Genomic DNA, 17264 nt, shown 5'->3' with positions numbered 1-17264 from the left:
AACTAGATAACGCGCCAGCAAAGCGCATCTGGCAATCGCAATGCCGTCATCAACGGAGAACCTCGCTTGTAGCAAAGTCTATCCTTGTCGCAGCGACTAACTGCATAGTCATACTAATGTATCATCTTTGCTTCCTCATTTGCTGCTTCACGACAACCATGCTACCAGTCTTCCGAAGGGGGGGTGTCGTAATGTGTGGCTATGTACTAGAGAGCACACTGACGAGAGGTCGAGTGTCTTGGAGATGCCGTGTAGGGCCAACAGCTTAGTCTATCGCGGAGGCGGTAACACATCCTCGATCGCACAACAGGAAGGTTTCAAGGTTTAAGGCCAAGGGCGGGTGGCGGGGTATCGCTGTGCAAAGAGGATGACTGCATCGAAGGCCCGCACCAACTATAACGTGCATTTGATTTGGGCGCATGTTGTGTATAGGTGTTGGGGCAGCGTGATTCGCTCACGGCTTTCCGTCGTCGTCGTCGTCGTCGTCGTCGCTTGTGTGTACGGTACGTAGGCAAGGTCCAAAGGTGGTTATCATGAGTGAAAGCTATCTGTGCGACAACAAAGAGTTCCTAGACAGCTGAACAAAGACTGAAAGGAGTGATTTCCAATTATCCAATGGCTGCCGTGCACAAAACCTCAGGCTCACAACAAACGAAGCGCAATTCACGGCCAACTCAGCTGGGCCCAGCCATGCGAGTCGGGCTGTGCTAAAAGCGCTTGAAAAGAGTTTGCTCCGCGGTCTTGGCCCCTGTGTTCAGCTGCAAAATCCTCCGCATCCACTCAAGATGTGTTGAGAAATTGCGGCCCATGAACATGTGCTCTATCGATAAATGTACGCTCCTTGTGCCTGATGCCTGGTGGCTGAAACGGCGGCGTCGAGCGGCAGCGGATGATCCGTCATAGCCCTTGTCCTCGTACAGCGGGCCCTGTTGATGATCCGACCACAGAAACAAGTCATTCGAAACGTAAACACCAACAATGCTAGGCGCTGTGGTTCGCCAAAACTCGACTAATTGCGTATTTCGGTAGAGTCGTGGTCCACTCCAAGGGATTGGGATTCGCTGGCAGTGGTGTCCACATGTTGTGAAAGACATCGTGGACCGCTCCACAGATGCAGACGCTTGGGCATAATGTCCAACACAACCCAGAGTATAGCCCAGTGGATGCATGTATGCATCTACTTGTACTGGACAGTCGTCGGATGAGGCAGCTGTGAGTCTGTGTCTAAATTCTAGCCCGTTCGTACCTACGTTTAGTGCCAACTAAGTTGACCTTGTAGCGCTGGATCCAGGAACAAAGCATCCGCCTCCAAAATGGTACCTTGGCTTTTTTGGGACAGCTCAAAAGGAGACCTATTTCCTCTTGTTCACGACTCTCTCTCTCTTGACTACGCATCTTGCACCGCCACTCTTTATCTCAGTCACTTTTGACTAGTCACTCTTTCCAATAGCTCTGGAGCTATCAACACTCGCCAACCTTCATTTCCAACTACTCACCACATACCCCCATCTTTTTGACAAAGATATCCTCATTTCTGCACTTCATCATGTCTAAGATTTTCCAAACCACTGCCCTCCTTGCAGCCCTTCTCGCCACCGTGTCTGGCCACACGTGCGTCGAGGAATTCGAAGCTGGCGGAAAGAGCTACGAAGGATACCGTCAAGCATCCAAGCAGGATCCTGGCAACAAGTCACCCGCGTGGTGGACCAACCAGTCCTGGGGCTACCAACCCGTTTTGGGCGACAAGTTGCACCACCCGGACATCATTGCCCACATGGACGCTTCACCTTCCCCATACACCGTCGAGGCTCCAGCTGGAGAGGACGTCACCTTCCACTGGCACCACGAGGGCACCTGTGGCGGAAGCGAGGATGGCTGGGACTGCAGCCATCACGGCTGGACAGCCACCTACCTCGCCCCATGCAACGGTGACTGCGCCAAGGTCGACAAGACCAAGCTCAAGTTCTTCAAGATTCATCAGAGCGCTCTGCTAGACTACCGCAAGGGGCGCTACTCTGACGGTGCTGCTCAGGGCCAGACTGGCTACTGGGCCACTGACGCCATCTTCTATGACAATGGCAACGCTCAGACAGTCACCATTCCCCGCGAAATCCCCAGCGGCAACTACGTTCTTCGTACCGAGGTCGCCTCGATCCACAACAATGGCGACGTCTCCCAGAGGCAATTCTGGCCTCAGGCCTTCAACATCAAGGTAACCGGTGGTGACGACTCCGCCAGCGTACCGGAAGGCAAACTCGGTACTGAGATTTACCACGAAGACGATGCGCTACTCCAGTGGGATCTCTACTGGCACGAGGCCGGCAAGATCATCGAAGACGCGCCCGGCCCTCAACTTGCCGCTGTCGCCAGTGCTCTTGTCTCCAAGACTCGCAGGAGCCACGCCAGGGATTTTGCTTCTTAGGACGTCTTCGTACTATGCGATTTTAACGACTGCGTTTTCGGGATTCGGGGTATTTCTTTGGCCAGGCGCTTTAGGAAAAAGGCATCATCTTGGCTAGGAACTTCATGATTTGTTGGGATGGGCATTTTGTTTCTATACATTGGTCGCACATAGTTTCGATTGGGCTTCGGAACGACCATCACTATTCTCTTCTTGATATATACCATTATACCATTCAACGTCGCAACATGCGACGCAGTTGTCCCTCATCTTTTCATGTGTCTTGTGAAGATCTTTCTTCCGGTTGTGACTGCTCTTTCGTGACTGTTCGTTTGTCTAAATGATTGTAGACTATTGTACCATTCTGCCTTCGTATCCAGGAAACAATACAAAGTCTAGACTATCACGTTAAGAAGAGGAAATGCTCTATGGTGGATGAGTTACCAGTAAGGTGTTGGCTTACGAGCCGCGAAAAGTTGTTGCGTCTGACTGTGTGTCCCTCGTCGTCAAGTGATTTGTGACAATAACCGAGGATAGATTAGATCAACATTTGGGTTTTTACTTTGACCTTTTGGAAACTCTAATCTGGTTCATCTCGAGATATCTGTGGTTGCACACCATGGTAGGGTATGCGCTTCCTGGCTCCTGAATGCCGGCCCCCATGTGTATGGTAGTATAGTAAGAAGATGGTATCCGATGGTTCGACTGTCACGTGGTCATACCACTAAACAAACGTGTATGAATAAAAAGCTCCATGTGTACAATCGCATGCAAGTAGTCCATGGCCAATCAGAATCCGTTATAGAAGCTGGAAGGGCCATGAGTAGTACAAGTATCTCGTGGTCGGCTACGGGAACACTTCGGTTGAACTGCGCGACGTCGCATCGGCTAACGTTACTTTCCCGGCAAAGCCAGGCGTTAACGTTAGTGATTGGCTGTACTGTCGCCGTTACAACACCCCACACGGAAAAGGACGCTATCAGGTGTCGAAATTAGCAGAGCATTTCCATGGATACATGATACGGGCATGCTATCTTGAACACCTTTGAATCTTATCTTTTGTTATCTTTCCCCTCCCCAGGTTAACGCTGTCGCTTGCTATAACAGATCTCCCCAAAGGCAACCATGAGACCGAAAGTAGGTTGCATTGAAAAGGACGTCGTCCGCTCTCCAGAACGGTCGTCACCGCATATTCGCGATTACGGACCGTCGTCCTTCCCATCGGCCTGACATAACCCGAGATATCGCAACTAAGATGGCGGCGAAAGACATCAAGCACGAAGAGTCGTCCAACGTGGAACGTGACTTTGGCGTGGGCTCGACATATGTACCAGACTTGAACGACAAGGCTCTGGAACGGCGCATCGTGCGGAAGATCGACACACGGATTCTGCCATTCATCTGCATCAGTTATTTGATAAATTTCCTTGATCGCGTGAGTATCTTATGGAAGCAAGTGCAATAATGGTTTTGCTAATGCGTACAAGGTCAACCTTGGTAACGCGCGCACGCTAAACAATGACCTTCCTGGCAGCAACATTGTCAAACAACTGGATCTTACAGGCAACCGTTACAACATCGCTGTTGCAGTCTTCTTCGTTCCTTATGTCGTCTTCGAGGCGCCAAGCAACTTCGCGATGAAATACTTCTCGCCATCAATCTGGATTGGCCGCATCATGATCAGCTGGGGCATCATTACCATCTGTACATCCGCCGTCTCGACCTTTGGGGGCCTTTTGGCTGTCCGCTTCTTCTTGGGTGTCGCTGAAGCTGGCTTCTTCCCCGGCGTTGTCATGTATCTCTGCTATTGGTACAAACCATCTGAGCGTGCGACCCGTCTGGCCATCTTCGCAGGCTCTGTCGCGGTCGCTGGAGCCTTTAGTGGTCTCCTCGCTACTGGTATCTCCTTCCTTAACGGCAAAGCTGGCATCGCAGGCTGGCAATGGCTCTTCATCCTCACCGGAATTCCTGCAGTCTTGTTCGGTATAGTTGTATGGATCTGGATGCCAGACTATCCGCAGGATGCCAAGTTCTTCACCGAGGAAGAGCGTGCGTTTGCAATCGCTCGCATGGGACCTTTTGCGCCGAACAAGGAGGATAAAACCTTCGATATCAAGGCTGCAAAAGCGACTCTTCTTGACCCGCTGTTCTGGGTATACGCAGTTAGCTATTTCTTCATGGTCAACAGCTTGAACGCTTTCAGTTACTTCTCACCGACCATTGTTGCCAACCTTGGCTTCAAGGGATACATTGGGCAGCTTCTGACAGTTCCTCCAAATGCTTTTGGTCTACTGATCATTTTGAGTAACTGCTTGCATTCTGACTACTCAAAGGAGCGCATTCGTCATGCATTGGCGGCTCTCGTCCTCGTTGGCACAGGTTATCTGCTGCTCGCTGTGCTGACCAACTGGATTGGCCGTTACGTTGCTGTTTTCCTGATTGCATGTACCAACTCTGCCGTTATGCCCTTTCTGGCTCACCGTACCGCGACTGTTTCTGGATCTACTGCAACAGCACTTGCTACTGGTGTCACGATTGCCATCTCGAACTGCGGCGGTATTAGCGCACCCTTCTTATTTCCAAGTACCGACGGTCCCAACTATCCCATGGGCAATGTAAGTTCTGTCAAATCTTTCTCCCAATCGCATACCATGAAGCTAATCGTTGTCACAGTGGACCGTATTCGGTATGCTTTGCGCAACTTTCCTCATGACCATTTATTTGGGCTTCCGACTGGGCACGAGCTCTGAGTATCGTGACTTTGCTCCGGGTGCGGCCGAGCAATTGGCTGCAAGATCGCACGTGGATGATAGCAAGCTCCCTGATGAAGGCAGAGATTCGCGAGAGTTCCCTGCGACTACTGCAACCCAAGAGCGCGCGTCTCACGCAGACTGAGATTACGATGGTGGTTCATGGATATGGAAATGAATGGTATGTAGTAATGACACCATTATTTCCCTCCATAGAGATGATATCATTTGAAAGAATATCACTATTCCACATCTCACATGCATAATCACGGCCTCCCTAAGCTAATGTCCACGGCCATCGACTCTTCGAACCCTTGAAATCCATCGAACAACCTACTAGGAAATGATATTTTATTGACCATTCATATATAACACTATCTGTTCCTACTCAGGACTAGTCATACCCTCGAAAGTTGTACATCCAAGTGCTAGAAACTGATGTCTCCCCCCAGCAAGTTTCCCAACAACACATGAGGGTATCGGTCCTGGTTGTGGTAAATTTCACATTGCTTCCACGTGTGGATGAACCCCGATTTTCAAATATGAAGGCGCTCATAACCATAATTTCTGTACCTACTACCTACTGTTGGTAATCATTGTACATGGTACGAATTGATGTGACGCGTGTTGTAAAACCGGCTTTCTAGCGGCGACAGCCCTAAATCAAGATCACTCCCCACATCTTCAATAGGGTCTATTTGCATAGCGTGACGTTTTGCGATGATAATGACAAGTTGTGAATAAATGACGATTGATGACGATGTGCGTTATTGTAGACCCCACCAGTTGTATAGATTAGCACCCAAACATCACCCACCTTTCCAGCAGTTCATCTTAAATCTTCAAATTTCATTTTTCAATCACTGCTGATCTTCATCCGCACTACCAATCCCGATTAGGACTGCACAGGCACATTTTGCAACATGAGCAACACAGACGAACCCGTTACAGCCTATCCGGCAACCTCAATATCTGCGCAGTCTCAGTCTGGTGGCCCAGGACTAGATGCTAAGACGAAAGAAAAAGCAGAATGGTCGCGTCTTGAGTTCTGGGACGAGAACCAGAAGCCGTATCTCAAGGAATACGAAGGCCGTGGTTTGCTCAATAACAAGGCTGCGTTGATTACTGGTGGCGATTCAGGTATTTGCCTCAATAACACAGAAATGATGAAAAGGCTGAGCCACTGTTAGGTATTGGACGTGCTGTTGCCATTCTTTTTGCGAGAGAAGGTGCAGATGTTAGTATCGTGTATCTACCAGAAGAAGAGGAGGATGCGCAGTATGTCAAGAAGAAGGTTGAGGAGGCTGGACGCAAGGCAAATCTCATGTCTTTGGACTTGAAGGTCCGAAGCAATTGCGAGAAGGCTGTTGAAAGACACATGAAGGAATTTGGAAAGCTTAATGTCCTTGTGAACAACGGTAAGTGCTAGCGGAAGCGTGGTCTGGATACAATGTTGATGTACCGCTACAGCCGCCATGCAAGAAGCATGTGAAGACATCAAAGATATTGACCTTGATGTGACCGAGAAGACCTTCCAGACTAATATTGTTTCCATGTTTGCGATGTCAAAGTACGCTCTCAAGCACATGAGGCGTGGCGACAGTATCGTAAACAGCTCCTCTGTCGCAGCATACATGAGCAATCCATCTCTTCTCGACTACGCCTCAACCAAGGGTGCAATTACAACCTTCACGCGTGGTCTTGCTCAACAACAGGCCAAGAACGGGATTAGAGTGAACGCCGTCGCACCAGGTATCATGTGAGTATAGCTTGCAACTACTTGATTACATACCATGATGTGCACTAAGTCAAGTATAGCTGGACGCCCTTACAGCCGGCAACGAAAAATGTACCGGCCGATGCAATGGAGTCCCTCGGTGTTGGTGCTTGTCCGCTGAATAGGCCTGGGATGCCGGTTGAGATGGCAACAGCCTATGTCTATCTTGCTTCACCAATGGGTTCCTACTGCACTGGAGAGTGTCTTCATGGCTCAGGCGGCATTGAGATGCAAGGCTAGACCATTCTTTCCTCCTTGATGTCTCCATTGGTCCATTGGACAGATTGCGACTGTGTGTTGAGTTGCAACACGATCTGGCGGTAGTCATATTGAATGTTCACCAAGAGACCCAGCGTTCCCCCAAGTCCGCGTATGGTAATGCCGATGAATACATGATGAATGGGCGCCTGGTGGCGCAAATTTCGCGTATGACGTCACAATTTTCCAAAATCATCATCCGCTCGTTTGACTTCAACACTGAAACATGTCCAGCTCAACCAAGCCAATAACCTTCATCATGAACGACATCATCATCACCCATGACAAGCTGGGCGCGATCAAATGTCTCCATAATCCTGCTGCATCGCTGCTGAAAATCCAAGGTTTACCGTATGGCACAATCCCGCAGCGCTTCGCCCGATCCAAGGTAGTGCGGCATTTCAACGACACCGAGAATGCGCGTCATGTGAACGGCGTCTTCGACGCCTCTAAGCCAGGTGCATCCAGCATCCAGCCGTGGGGAAGCGTGCAGTCCGATGCGGAGAGCATACCTCTACCAACTGATAACCTAAAAGACAACGAAGGACAGTCAGAAGACTGCCTCAACCTCTCGATTCATCTTCCACTAGCATGTCTGGATGAAGACAACAATTTACGAAAAGACGCACATGTCCCAATTCTCGTATTCATCCATGGGGGCGCGTTTATCGTGGGGTCTGGAAACAGACCTTACTACAATCCAGCCAATCTCGTACAACATGCGCACAATCGCGGTACTCCCATTATCTTTGTGGCGATCAACTATCGACTTGGAGCCTTGGGTTTCTGGCATAGCAATCGAGTCGCGGACCTTCTGCCCGAAAACAATGGACTTTATGATCAGGAAATTGCGTTCGAGTGGTTGCGAGATAATATGACAGGATTCGGTGGTGACATAAGCAATGTCACAATCATTGGCCAGAGTGCGGGAGGACAGAGCATATCCGTACAGTCGATGCGCAGACCGTTGTTCAAGCGCGCAATTCTGCTTTCAGGTACTGCAGTAACGATGCCCCCGATGACACCAGAGGAACATCATCAGACCTTCGTCGCGCATGCCGACAAGCTGGGCATTCGTACGAAGGGCCAAGACGGGAAAGAAAGAGACGCCAGGGAAATCGCCAAGGAAGTAATCAACATTGATGTAGCGAAGATTCGGGACCTTAGATGGGTTGGATCACCATGCACCAAGAGCGAACTTTTCCCTGTCGAGAGACCGTCCATGAAGCTGATAAAGCAGGGAAAACTAGCACCACCTGATTGGAGAGACTGGGCTCAGCCCGTCGAAGCTCAAGTTATTGGCACGACTACATATGATGGTGGTGTGTTTTTCCACATGATTAGCAAAGATAAGAGTCGTAAAGACCATGCGAAGAGCTTCAAATGCATTTCATCCAATGTTTTAGGTGCGGTTAATGGCGAGGAGCTTTGTGAGATCTACGGCATCACGTCCAACAGTGAGGACCCGGACGCACTGCAGCGCATCTGTCTCTTCGAGAGCGATATTGACTACTTTGCCGCTGCCTTGTGCGATGCAGAAAGCGGGCTGGTGGAAAACACCTACTTTCAGATCTTTGATCTCCCTGACCCATTTCCCGGATCATTACCAGAGCCAGGTGTCTTCGCAACACACGCGTTTGATATTGTGACTATTTTGGGCGGCATTCATGAAGACAGGCTACCGAAGGAGTATATGCCAGTTATATCACGTTGGCGGGATATTATTCTGGACTTCACGGCAAATGGGACCCCTCCTTGTTTGCCGTACCATGGGAATTCTCAGAGTAGCGCAGATCGAAGCGCGCTGCTTATCGATCAACATGGTGTACGTAATATTGGATGCCATGAATACATGGAAAATGATAACCGCAGGCGGGCTAGGTTATTCGAGCTCGCATACAAGGTCGCTGGAGATGATGGGTTGGACATTCTTTCGGTAGACATATGCCAGCGTTTCTTGATGCGCGGCGAGTAGATTTTTATGGCGAATAGACTGATTGAAACATCAAAAATAATCCATGTTCACTTGAATGACAGATTAGGAACTCTGGTGACGTGCTTGTAGACAGTTTTTTGGGCGTAACATGTCTCCTGCGTGGCGTTGTAATCTTCCGTTGAGCTTCGGGGTGAATACAAATGTGCAATGCTTACTTTGAATCACGGGCGGGAGTTCATCAATAGAAGCTATTTTCAATAATATTGTCCTTGCAAACAATAAAGTGGATCTCATGCGCCCTGTAGGTCCTACTGCACAAAGATGAGGTGAAAGTGAGTTGAATACGCTATTACACAGGCTGTCAAGCGCGGTACAATGCTTCTTAAGTGCACGGCCAATAGTTTTTGATACAAACTATTGTGCATTGATTCCCGAATGACGAACAATAGAGCAGAGTTCCAAATCCCCATAGATTGTATTGTACTCAGCGGAGGTGGAAACAAGTTGAATGCGTTGGTGACCGCGCTGCCAGGGAGAGTCCTCTCACTTGTGAACATATAAGGCCATGGGCATCCTCTCTTAACTTGAACTCTAGCTCCACAATCCTCTTCCTTTGACAAAAAAGAACTTTCCAAAGCACACAAGCATCCTTTTCTGCAAAACCTCCAAACTTTGGACCAGTCCCCGCATCCAAGATGAATACCATCAGCAACCCAATCGAGGGCTATGGCCCAGCCACCTACTACCAGCCCGCCGATCCTCTCTCCCTCCTCCTCATCGCCTTCTTCTTCCTCCTCCTTGGTGCCCTCACGGCGGCTGGATCCGCCTTGGTCTTCTCGCTCCTCCTCCGTTTGCCCTACCCTGTCACCACCCACCACCTGATTGCCGCGCTCGCCGACAAGAGGCACCCCATCCACCGCCACTTGAATGCACAACTCCAAAAAGGCATCGGCGCGGCAGTCGGGATGGTGGTCGGGTCTTTGGAAGACAGGGTGGGCCAGGTCATCGAGACCCACTTGCTGCACGAGGCGGTCGTGCAAGCCCTGGAAAAAGAGCTGGAGGCGCTGAGGCGTGACATATCCGGGCGGCAACAACATGAGGCTGGTCCTCATTCCAAGCTCAGGAAGTCACTCAGCGGCCTCCAGGCACCCAGGGTGGAGGGCAGCTCGAGCCCCAGAAACGACGACGACGACCTCCTCGCCCCCAAGACCCCCACTCCCTCCTCATCCCCTCCCTCCTCCCTCTCCTACTCTCCTCTCTCCTCTCGGGACCCCAGCCCTCTTCCCCCCAGCCCTCATCGTCACGACTCCGACAGTGACAGCATCCATGGCTCAGACCCCGGTCAGCCAGCGCAGACTCAGATTGAACCCCCTGTCATGGACGAGGAGTTTGATGACGAGCTGGCTGCGCTAGCCGGATATGAGTCGGACGGTGCTGGTTCGGCGTCAGAGCTGGACTCTGACGTTGACGCTGAAGGGGAAACGGACGATGAGTATGTCCCTCCTCCGGTCGAGAGCGCGAGCGCCTCTGCCCCAATTGTCGCTCTGCCCGGCCTTGGAAACTTGGCCAAGAGGCAAATCAAGCCGCTTGCGAGCTTGAAGACTAAGGGCACGCGCCGCTGAATGGTTTTGATGATGATGATGGTGGTGGTGGCGATGATGACGATGAAGATGGTGCTTGGATCTGGGCATATTGCTGTATTTGTAGACATTGACGAGAAGGAATAAGCACACTATTATCATGCCTTGTAAATCCTATTTTCGAAAATGGCCATTTGAATGAGAGACATTTGATGACATGCTAATACTCTTGGTGGACGTTTCAATATACCATGACATCGACCTTCCGTTCGAACAAAAGACGGCACCTTGCCAAAGAAGTGAGATTGGAAGTGTCTAGGAATGGCCAGAAAGCAAACAAATTTAGTTCCTAGTTGTTAGGGCAGTTTAAGGCAAGCCTAGAGGCGGCTAAGGTGAAAGGGCTACTGGTAGCTGCTTTCCACGAACGGTCGCGGGAGGCATCACTCGCTTGTTACATAGCACTGTTGCAAAAGGAAGGTTTTCGTTATTAATCGCGCCTCACACAGTCTCTTGATGTAGGTTGTTTTGCACGGATTAAGTTGCCAGGCTAGTTGTGTTGAACTCGCCGCAATTCCCACCACTAGAAAAATTCGTATCATAACAACACTCAGTACGGTACAAAACCAGTTTACAGTAGCCATATTTATCTAAAGTAGACTAAGAAGTAGTTTAGGTAGAAGAAGTAAACCTAAATAGGGTTTACTATACTATATATTCTACTTTTACTTCTACTTCTATTAATCTACTAGTATTACGTAGTAATAACTAGTTTCCTACTAACTATCTAAATATTTTACCCCTCCTTTCTTTAATCTTCTTTACTACCTCCACCTCCACCACCTCTATTATCACCACCTCCACCACCTCCACCACCTCCACCACCTCTATTATCACCACCTCCACCATCTCTACCACCTCCACCACCCCCACCTCCACCTCTATCACCACCTCTATCACCACCTCTATCACCACCTCTATCACCACCTCTATTATCACCACCTCTACTACCTACACTACCACCTCTATCACCACCTCCTATTAGTAGAAATATTATGACTTATTATTATGTTATATATGCATATAGCGTAAAGCTAATCTTCTCTACCCCTTTTAGTCTTAGTTAGGTATTATAGTGTATAATAGAAATAAAGCCACTTTTTATACTTAATTTAAACCCCTACTATAAAAGTAAACTACCACTTTAATAAAAGTAAACTACTACTTTAAACCTATTTATAGGTATACATAAGGGCAGTTTACACCTATATAGTAAACCCCTAGGTCACTATTCTACTGTAAACAATTTTGTACCGTAGTGTTGTAAGTTGTAGCATGGCAGCAGACTGGACACTGGAGACCATAAGGCCTATAATTGATACGCACAAGACGCTAACAGCATCTCCTAGATACCTAGGGCTCGGCGGACGCTCACCTATACCGAATTTTTCGCTGTCTTGGCCAAGTTTTAGCTACGGTCTCACATATCTGCTTATATATCTGCATCAGGTATAATGAAAGAGACTCAATTCCGTTACATTACATTAACTATGGGGCACGCGCTGAATTTCTACTGAATTTCTTCGCTGCTGAAATCACTTCCCCAAATATTACTTTACTAACAGGCAGTGTGGTGCTGTATATGCGGAGATTTACTATTGTTATAACTTACCTCAGTGTCTTGATGTATGATATATTTCGCATCCCCTAAGCTACTATTGTTTCGAACGTTCCTTCTCCAACTGCGGACTGACTTGAAAGTAAGTGATCGTCGCTGTCACCAAGGGTACAGATTCTGGCACATGCTGAAGAGAGCTTACTCAGCTGAATGGTAAGGCTCTGTTCCCCAAACACACTGATCCACAGTAAAACCAAGGTAATTCATGCATATACAGCTTGTACCATATTGGACTACAGTTAAATGTACTCCGATCCAGATTTCAAGTCACTGCTACCACATGATTCAGCTCTGGATGAACATATAAGCATATTTCAGATCCTCCGTTTCATTTTTGAGATCCTCGTGCAATGAAAGCTGCTAGCTGCTGCGCATCTTTTTCCCATGAAGTGCAAATTGCTCCATCCTAGATGTCGCGAATTCGAACGCAATCAAGCTAAGTTCCTGTCCGTCTTTTCATCGAATGTGCTGTTGATGGGAGATCTCGTTGTCAAACATTTCTACAACACACCATATTCTCGAAATTGCCACGGACATGCATTGATTGGGGAACAGATTGATAAAGCCCTTCTACAAGCTCTGCCTAGCGCAATACATAGCCTCTCTCAGCACGAGAAACTCTGAAGAATCTTTGTTGTTCAGAGTTTTGATATTTTCCATGCTCTAAAGGTGATTATTACATACGTGTATTGAGTGTAATATCTTCGCGGTCACCTGGCCCTGCATCATGCCATCGAGTCCAGACTCACAAGCTGGCTTGTGGCTCGGCTGCTTGAAAACGTGCAAGATTGCCTGACGGAAGCTGAGTAGAGAAATCGAAGCGCCGATGTCAAAAGACTGATTTTGAAAGTTTTTTTTTGCTATCAACTAAAGTATTATTGGCCATGTTATATCCAGCACCCAGCAGTCCACTGGCAGCTCCTAATACCGTACCACATGAGGATCGCGAAACACTTGGGCATATACAACTTCCGTCGATTTCAGCTCTCGTAATGTTGGCGTCGGGTCTTCTCTTGTTCTTCTATGATATGGCGCAAATTTTGTGGCCTGTCCCACAAGAATCATTCGACCTATACAAGTTGTAATTAAGCCTGCTCGCGTAGCAAAGCCTTGTGTACGAAATAACAAGGTCAACGGTATCAGCTATACTGTGCTGCTGTTAGCAACATGGGCCGTAGGATGCCCCAGAACGAAAGTGTTTGTAGCAAACCCTCCGACTTTAAGATGCTCAAGACTCATAGAGTACCAAGATTGTAGTGATATACTGATTGTGTGGGCTGTCAGATTAGGAGGCAGGCTATGGGCGACTTTGGAGTAAATAGGCGAGCTCATCTATGGGCGAGAGAGGAGAGAATGGTAACCTATGAAGTCAATAATGCGTTCCTGGTCGTAAAAGGCGAGGGAAGAGGGCGCAAATTTGAAATTGGCAGTGATGAAGAAGAAACGACCGATGGCCACATGCTCAAACGGGGTCACACGATAAGACCCGCGCTGTACGGGATTTTGACGCGATTTATGGATTTTTTCTGATCAAAGGGGAAAATGCATATCATGATTCTATATGTATATTATTTAGATTCATAGAGACAAGTCATGGCAAGCATGGCATGGTGAGGTAGAGGAAAGACGTGACGGGGTGGCAACATGCTACCTCTTGATCGGCTATAGACATTTCAACAATATATGAAGAAATCCCTTTCTGGGCACTTTCGTCAAATAGTCTTTTGTTTTTAAGCGTGCGAGATTAGCGTTAGATGATTCGTAGATATGATAATCAACCGTAAGGTCGAGATCGTCTTCTGCGCTTCTGTTGCTCGTAGCTCGAATGTTGTTGGAGATCCTGAGAGTATGTCGAGTAGATGGAACGTTGGTGCTTACGGCCAACCTCTGGAGGGGTCTCGTAGACCAGGACTGAGCTCTGCTGGTCAACTCCACTGGAATCTTGGCGGCGGGACTCCACGGGGCACTGCATCTGCTGATACCACTCTTCGTCTTTTCTACCGTCACAGTCACTCACTACAAGCTGAGATTGTTCAGCAAGCGGCGTCACCTCCTCAGCCACCAGAACCGATTCATGTGTCTCTCCATATGATCGTGTTTGTGGTAATTTTTTACCAGCTATTTGCTGGAAGAAACTTTTGTGAACATTTTTTAGACTCTCCGAAGACTGTTCAGAATGGTTGTCGCCCGCAGAGTGTTGGTTGCTGCCAGATACAGCTATGTGACGATCTAGGCTTTCCCGTAGAAAATCATCTACGTCGCGCAATTGAGACTGCCCCCGACTCGCAAACTGGCCAGTCTTGTGATCTTGCCAGATAGAAGGCAAAGGAGTATCAGTGCGCCAGATGTTAGTGCTGGAAGTGTCCTGGGCCAAGCTTTCTTGGGTTGCTTGGGTTACGCCCTGCGGTATAGACTGAGAGAAAGGCGAAATTGATCCTTCACCTGGGCCCTGTTTGAAGAAGGCGCATTTGACGGGTCCGGGCACAAAAGTGGAGATACGTTCGACCAATTTTAAATTTCGCTCGCGTGGCTTCCATTCTTTGATAGAGCGGGTATACAGCTTCTGAAACTCTTCGGCGTAGGCCGAGAACCAGGGATGATAAAGTGCTTCAGTAGCCGTCATTCGAGCTTCTTCGTCAAGAACCAGAAGCCTTCTGATGAAATCCTTCGGACGATTACCAATTGTCGCCCAGACCGGATGGTGTTTATCATCAAGAACACACAGGTCGCATTTCCCGGCAAGGGTCATGATGACAGATCGGGGATCCTTCTCATACTTTGGATGCGTACGATCGGTGAAGATGACGTCGCCAGTAAGTACAGTAGCTGTGACTGACCCAATAGACCACATGTCCACACTCTTTGAGTAGCCTTTGTCTGTTGGGATCGTCTTGTTGGCTTTGTGTATCTCTGGCGCAGCAAACTCCAGGGTTCCGACATAGGAGAACATGCGCTGTTTTTGGTTGTTTGCAATATGGCTAGTAGGTTCGGCATTTGGCAGGAGTCTTGCGTTGCCAAAGTCGGTGATTACAACACGGGCGCCGTCATCGAGAGATGTCATTAGAATATTGTCTGGTTTAAGATCGCGATGCACAATGTCGTGGTTGTGTAAATACTCGACGCCTTTCAATACTTGGCGTATGATGACGGCCGAATGAATGCTGCTCAAACGACCACCTTTGAATTCAAGAAAAGAGAAGAGATCTCCACCAGTGACCAGTTCCTGAAAGAGATATATAGTGTTGGGACTCCAGAACACCTTCTCCAGGGCGACCACGTTGGGATGGCTCAAGTCCTTTAGAATGTCGAATTCACGAAAGCAATTGGCAACCTTGGTCGGCCATCGCTGTTTGGTGACTAACTTATGTTCTCCTCGCTCTCCTGTGGCAAACTCCAGATTCGAAGTAACGAGAGCATCGTGGAGATGATCTATTCGTACAACCTTGCATGCAAGCTGTCGTTGCGTGTCTTGGTTTATACCCACCAAGACTCGGCCATATCCACCTTCACCCAGCATCCGGCCAGTAACAAGATAACGCGAGGCGAATGATTGCTTCTCGCGTTGCTGGACGGGCGACAGTACAGCCTCTTTACCATGTGTCTTGGAAGTATATACTAACGTCACAGTATCCGAGATGCGAAGTTCATCGCCGTGTTCTAGAAGAAAACAATTGCTGTTGCCCATCAGGATCTCCCGGCCCTGTGACCCAACACACGCCGTGTTTCTTTTCTTCAAGTAAGTACCATTTGCTGATAAGTCTGTGGCATAGACGAGAGGAGCAATTTGAGCGACGGGGTCTTGTTCATACAAGATACAATGAATACGAAGATGCTTCCTTGATATGGTGAGGTCGTCGCTCCAGGAGTAGCGACTGGTAGTGGTTAGAGCGAGTTCATACCATGAGTGGAACGAGAGCGCTCTCACCAAAGCTCTGGGTCCCTCCCAAGGTAGAACTGCTCATTTCCACAGACCTCGATATAACCGCCATGGGTGTCTAGTTGCGTCAGTCAATAGCATCCCGGGTGCGGCTCGTGATATACCAAAAGCCTCGACGCCAGCCACCTGTATGGATAACCATGCGACAACTTCATCTGCCATCTTTCAGTGCCTTACCCACACCTATTGATGGATCTTCAGATAGGTATGCATGAAGCGTGAAGCCTACTATAGGTGGTGAGCGCGACGCGTGAAAGGTTTGCCAAGGTGCGCCTTGCCCATTACGTGACGTTAGCGCAATCGCTTAAGCGAGCGGGGCACGCACAACAAAGAGCTCAGAACAGCTGCAGCCCACCTTCTCTTCTGCAACCCACGACACTCATCTCCAAGCAATGTAAGTGTGCCATTGCGCCTCCAAATTTCCCCTCCAGGTTCCCAATCAAGCCCACCGAGCTGCATCCTGAGCAGCTTCATCACGTCCGCGGATGCATTCAGCTGGAGCGCATCGCTAACCTCACCCTAGCCAGCCGACAAGATGAGAGCCAAATGGAGGAAGAAGCGCGTTCGACGTCTCAAGCGTAAGAGAAGAAAGACGAGGGCTCGTTCGTACGTATATACCGGTCACCTTTCAAGCCGAACTCAAGTCTAATAAACTCACAGCAAATAAACGCCTCGCCCCCTCAATCTCAGCAACCACGACCTCAATTCTGAACGATGACGACTCGTAAACGACACGTTTTCTACGCACTGCTTTCCGCCCAGCTTGCGACATCATCTGCCGACTGCATTACGTCATACGGCAGACACGCGACACGCGAGCTTTCAACCATCACCTCGGAAGGTTTCGATTGTGCTGGATTGGGGAAAATGATGGACGCTGGTCAATGCCTCTATTGAGAGCTTCGAGAGTTTACTTGAACACTGCTTCGATGGTCATTCTAACACCGACT

General features: G+C 48.8%; 7 protein-coding genes across 7 annotated transcripts; 5 read left to right on the top strand and 2 right to left on the bottom strand.

The window, feature by feature from the left end:
- Window positions 1-707: 707 nt before the first annotated feature.
- On the bottom strand, window positions 708-1094 carry IAQ61_012076 (uncharacterized protein; the record flags this gene model as incomplete). Its single annotated transcript, XM_003844636.1, has 1 exon — window positions 708-1094. The coding sequence occupies one exon, from the start codon at window positions 1092-1094 to the stop codon at window positions 708-710; it is 387 nt and encodes a 128-aa protein (XP_003844684.1).
- Window positions 1095-1546: 452 nt separating this feature from the next.
- On the top strand, window positions 1547-2422 carry IAQ61_012075 (uncharacterized protein; the record flags this gene model as incomplete). The annotated part of the gene is made up of 1 exon (XM_003844635.1): window positions 1547-2422. One exon carries the CDS (start codon window positions 1547-1549, stop codon window positions 2420-2422), a length of 876 nt encoding a protein of 291 aa, XP_003844683.1.
- Window positions 2423-3402: 980 nt separating this feature from the next.
- Window positions 3403-5598, top strand: IAQ61_012074 (uncharacterized protein). The gene is made up of 3 exons (XM_003844633.2): window positions 3403-3836; window positions 3889-5016; window positions 5075-5598. Exons 1-3 carry the CDS (start codon window positions 3657-3659, stop codon window positions 5294-5296), a joined length of 1530 nt encoding a protein of 509 aa, XP_003844681.1. The 5' UTR covers window positions 3403-3656; the 3' UTR covers window positions 5297-5598.
- Window positions 5599-6017: 419 nt separating this feature from the next.
- Window positions 6018-7281, top strand: IAQ61_012073 (uncharacterized protein). The gene is made up of 4 exons (XM_003844632.2): window positions 6018-6291; window positions 6342-6569; window positions 6622-6910; window positions 6970-7281. Exons 1-4 carry the CDS (start codon window positions 6075-6077, stop codon window positions 7166-7168), a joined length of 933 nt encoding a protein of 310 aa, XP_003844680.1. The 5' UTR covers window positions 6018-6074; the 3' UTR covers window positions 7169-7281.
- Window positions 7282-7412: 131 nt separating this feature from the next.
- IAQ61_012072 (uncharacterized protein) lies at window positions 7413-9161 on the top strand (the record flags this gene model as incomplete). The annotated part of the gene is made up of 1 exon (XM_003844630.2): window positions 7413-9161. The coding sequence occupies one exon, from the start codon at window positions 7413-7415 to the stop codon at window positions 9159-9161; it is 1749 nt and encodes a 582-aa protein (XP_003844678.2).
- Window positions 9162-9817: 656 nt separating this feature from the next.
- On the top strand, window positions 9818-10744 carry IAQ61_012071 (uncharacterized protein; the record flags this gene model as incomplete). Its single annotated transcript, XM_003844629.2, has 1 exon — window positions 9818-10744. The coding sequence occupies one exon, from the start codon at window positions 9818-9820 to the stop codon at window positions 10742-10744; it is 927 nt and encodes a 308-aa protein (XP_003844677.2).
- A 2203-nt stretch (window positions 10745-12947) lies between these two features.
- IAQ61_012070 (uncharacterized protein) lies at window positions 12948-16467 on the bottom strand (the record flags this gene model as incomplete). The annotated part of the gene is made up of 7 exons (XM_066099471.1): window positions 12948-13040; window positions 13062-13244; window positions 13311-13447; window positions 13739-13903; window positions 14157-16249; window positions 16303-16372; window positions 16419-16467. Coding segments are annotated over 7 exons (2790 nt in total), but the record flags the coding sequence as incomplete, so codon positions are not given.
- Between the last annotated feature and the right edge of the window lie 797 nt (window positions 16468-17264).

Source organism: Plenodomus lingam (assembly GCF_022343315.1).
Source record: "Plenodomus lingam strain CAN1 chromosome Unknown scaffold_20, whole genome shotgun sequence".
Taxonomy (NCBI): Eukaryota; Fungi; Ascomycota; class Dothideomycetes; order Pleosporales; family Leptosphaeriaceae; genus Plenodomus; species Plenodomus lingam.
This window is presented reverse-complemented; position numbering and strand designations above follow the sequence as displayed.